The following is a 2,850-nucleotide window of genomic DNA, read 5'->3' on the forward strand; positions in this document are numbered from 1 at the left end:
AAACTAAACGTTGCTACTCAAAAGGATCATTTTCCACTATCGTTCATTGATCAGATGTTGGAGAGACTAGCAGGGCACTCGCATTACTGTTTTCTGAACGGGTACTCTGGGTATAATCAAATTCCAGTAGTACCTGACGATCGGGAGAAGACAACATTCACATGCCCCTACGGTACCTTTGCATACAGTAGGATGCCCTTTGGTTTATGCAATGCCCCTGCCTCCTTTTAGCGCTACATGATGGCTATCTTTTTGGATATGATTGAGAAATTCATCGAGATATTTATGGACAATTTCTCAGTATTTGGGCCTTCGTTTGATGAGTGTTTGGAGCATCTGAGTCTTATGTTACAGCAGTGTACAGAGACCAACTTGGTATTGAATTGGGAGAAATGTCAATTTATGGTACAAGAGGGCATTGTGTTAGGACACAGAATATCAGCAAAGGGTATTGAGGTAGACAGAGCAAAGATTCAAGAGATCGAGAAATTACCGCCACCAACATCAGTGAAAGGTGGTTGTAGCTTCCTCTGGCATGCCGGGTTCTACAGAAGGTTGATAAAGGATTTCTCAAAAATTACTAAATCAATGTGTTGTTTGTTGATGAAGGAATCCACATTTGAGTTCACAGATGAGTGTTTAATGGCTTTTAACACCTTGAAAGAGAAGTTGATTTCGGCAACCGTGATCATCACGCCGGATTGGAACCTGCCATTTGAATTAATGTGCAACGCCAGTGATTTTACTGTTGGGGCCGTATTGGGACAACGAAGAAATTAGATATTTCACGTAATCTACTATGCAAGTAAGACCTTGAACGACGCTCAATTAAACTATGCCACTACAGAGAAAGAGCTCCTTGTCGTACTCTACACCTTTGACAAATTTTGATCATATCTTGTGGGCAAAGGTCATCGTTTACACAGATCACGCAGCCATCAAGTACTTAATGGAAAAGAAGGATGTCGAGCCACGTCTCATTCGTTGGATACTGCTGCTTTAAGAGTTTGATCTGGAAATCAGGGATAAGAAGGGCAGTGAAAACGTGGTAGCAGACCATTTGTCTTGACTCAAGACCACAGAGTAGACAGAGACCATGGAAATCAATGAAGTCTTCCCAGATGAACAGATTTTCGGTGTGGGGGCGGCACCTTGGTATGCTGACATAGTTAACTACTTAGCCAGGTCTATCATTCTGTCAGATTACTCAAGTCACCAGAAGAAGAAATTTTTCACTGAGTTGAAATATTATTTATGGGAGGATCCCATTCTATACAGGCGAGGAGCTGATCAAATCGTTCGTCGTTGCGTACCTGAGGAAGAAGTGCCCTTAATACTAGAACATTGTCATTCATCTACATACGCAGGACATTTTGGTGCTTCAAAAACAGCGGCGAAGATCCTTCAGTCAGGTTTTTACTGGCCTACGTTGTTTAAAAATGCCTTTGAATTCGTGAAAAGGTGGGACCAATGTCAACGCACCGGTAATATATCCAGGAGAAACGAAATACCTTTGAACAGTATTTTGGAGGTGGAACTATTCGACGTCTGGGGGATCGACTTCATGGGGCCATTTTCCCTATCATTCTCTAATCAGTACATATTGGTGGATGTGGATTACGTATCGAAGTGGGTAGAAGCCGTTCCAGTGCCTACCAACGATGGGAAGGTGGTGATTGATTTTTTAAAGAAAAATATTTTCACCCACTTTGGCACACCGAGAGCTATAATCAGTGAAGGCGGCAAACATTTTTGCAATCGTCAATTTGAACAGTTGTTGACTAAATATGGTGTTAAATATCGTGTCGCCACTTCATATCATCCTCAAACCAGCGGACATGTTGAAGCGGCCAATAGGCAATTAAAGTGAATACTTGAAGTCACAATAAGCTTTTCACGAGAAGATTGGTCTAAGAAGTTGGACGACGCCTTGTGGGCCTATAGGACTGCATTCAAGACTCTTATAGGGATGTCACCATATTGATTGGTTTTCGAGAAGGCATGCCACTTACATCTTGAGATAGAACACCATGCTTATTGGGCAATGAATAAATTGAATTTGGACTTGAAGGCTGCAGATGAAAAACTTCTATTACAACTTAATGAGCTGGATGAGCTCAGAATGGAGGCCTATGAAAATTCAAGACTCAACAAAGAACACCCCAAGAAGTAGCATGATATGCATATTCAGAGGCGTGAATTTAAAGTGGGCCAAAAAGTGTTACTCTTCAACTCTAGGTTTAAGCTGTTTCCAGGAAAGCTGCGATCGAGATGTTCTGGTCCCTATACTATTACACAGGTATTTTCACATGGAGCAGTTGGGATCACTTATGACAGTAAGGGGACATTTAAGGTCAATGGACAGCGTTTGAAACACTATTGGAGTGACGATTTCTCAAAGAAAAAGTCTACCGTTCATCTTAGGCCACCAGAATGACACAATACAGTAAAGTCGAGCTATCGATTATAACCTAGCGCTGGGTGAGAGGCAACCTACTATATCCTTCGATTTATTTTACTTTTCACATTATTTTAGGAATTGTTTAATTTTCGCATTTGCATTTTTTTAGGTCATCGTTCATCCATGCATGTCAATAGAATCTAAGTATCGTCCACATAAATTCCTAGGCATTGAACACATGTTCGGTAAGTTTGAAATGGTTTTGGGTGATTGGGAGTATACTTCATGCATTTCAAGACGAAATGACGTTTTCAAAAATTTAAAGGGGAAACGTGTACTAAAAAATTCAAAGAAGGAAAATATTTTTTTTGTATTTCATTATATTTTGTTTTATTTTGAAATTAAAAAAAAAGCGTCTATGCGATCGCGTAGACACCAATCGAAACATA

The 2,850-nt window shown here is 40.4% G+C and overlaps 1 protein-coding gene across 1 annotated transcript; it reads left to right on the forward strand.

Moving 5' to 3' along the window:
* Positions 1-2,044: 2,044 nt before the first annotated feature.
* Positions 2,045-2,437, forward strand: LOC111391273. Its single transcript, XM_023016445.1, has 2 exons — positions 2,045-2,169; positions 2,239-2,437. Exons 1-2 carry the CDS (start codon positions 2,045-2,047, stop codon positions 2,435-2,437), a joined length of 324 nt encoding a protein of 107 aa, XP_022872213.1.
* The last annotated feature ends 413 nt before the right edge of the window (positions 2,438-2,850 follow it).

This window comes from Olea europaea, unplaced genomic scaffold (assembly GCF_002742605.1).
Source record: "Olea europaea var. sylvestris unplaced genomic scaffold, O_europaea_v1 scaffold770, whole genome shotgun sequence".
Lineage (NCBI taxonomy): Eukaryota > Viridiplantae > Streptophyta > Magnoliopsida > Lamiales > Oleaceae > Olea > Olea europaea.

What these genes read in the sequence shown, in the direction of transcription:
- LOC111391273 (XM_023016445.1), top strand. Translation starts at nt 2,045, where the DNA reads ATGAATAAATTGAATTTGGACTTGAAGGCTGCAGATGAAAAACTTCTA. An exon ending in AACAAAGAACACCCCAAGAA is followed by an intron (nt 2,170 to 2,238) that starts GTAGCATGATAT and finishes CTTCAACTCTAG; the next exon opens with GTTTAAGCTGTTTCCAGGAA.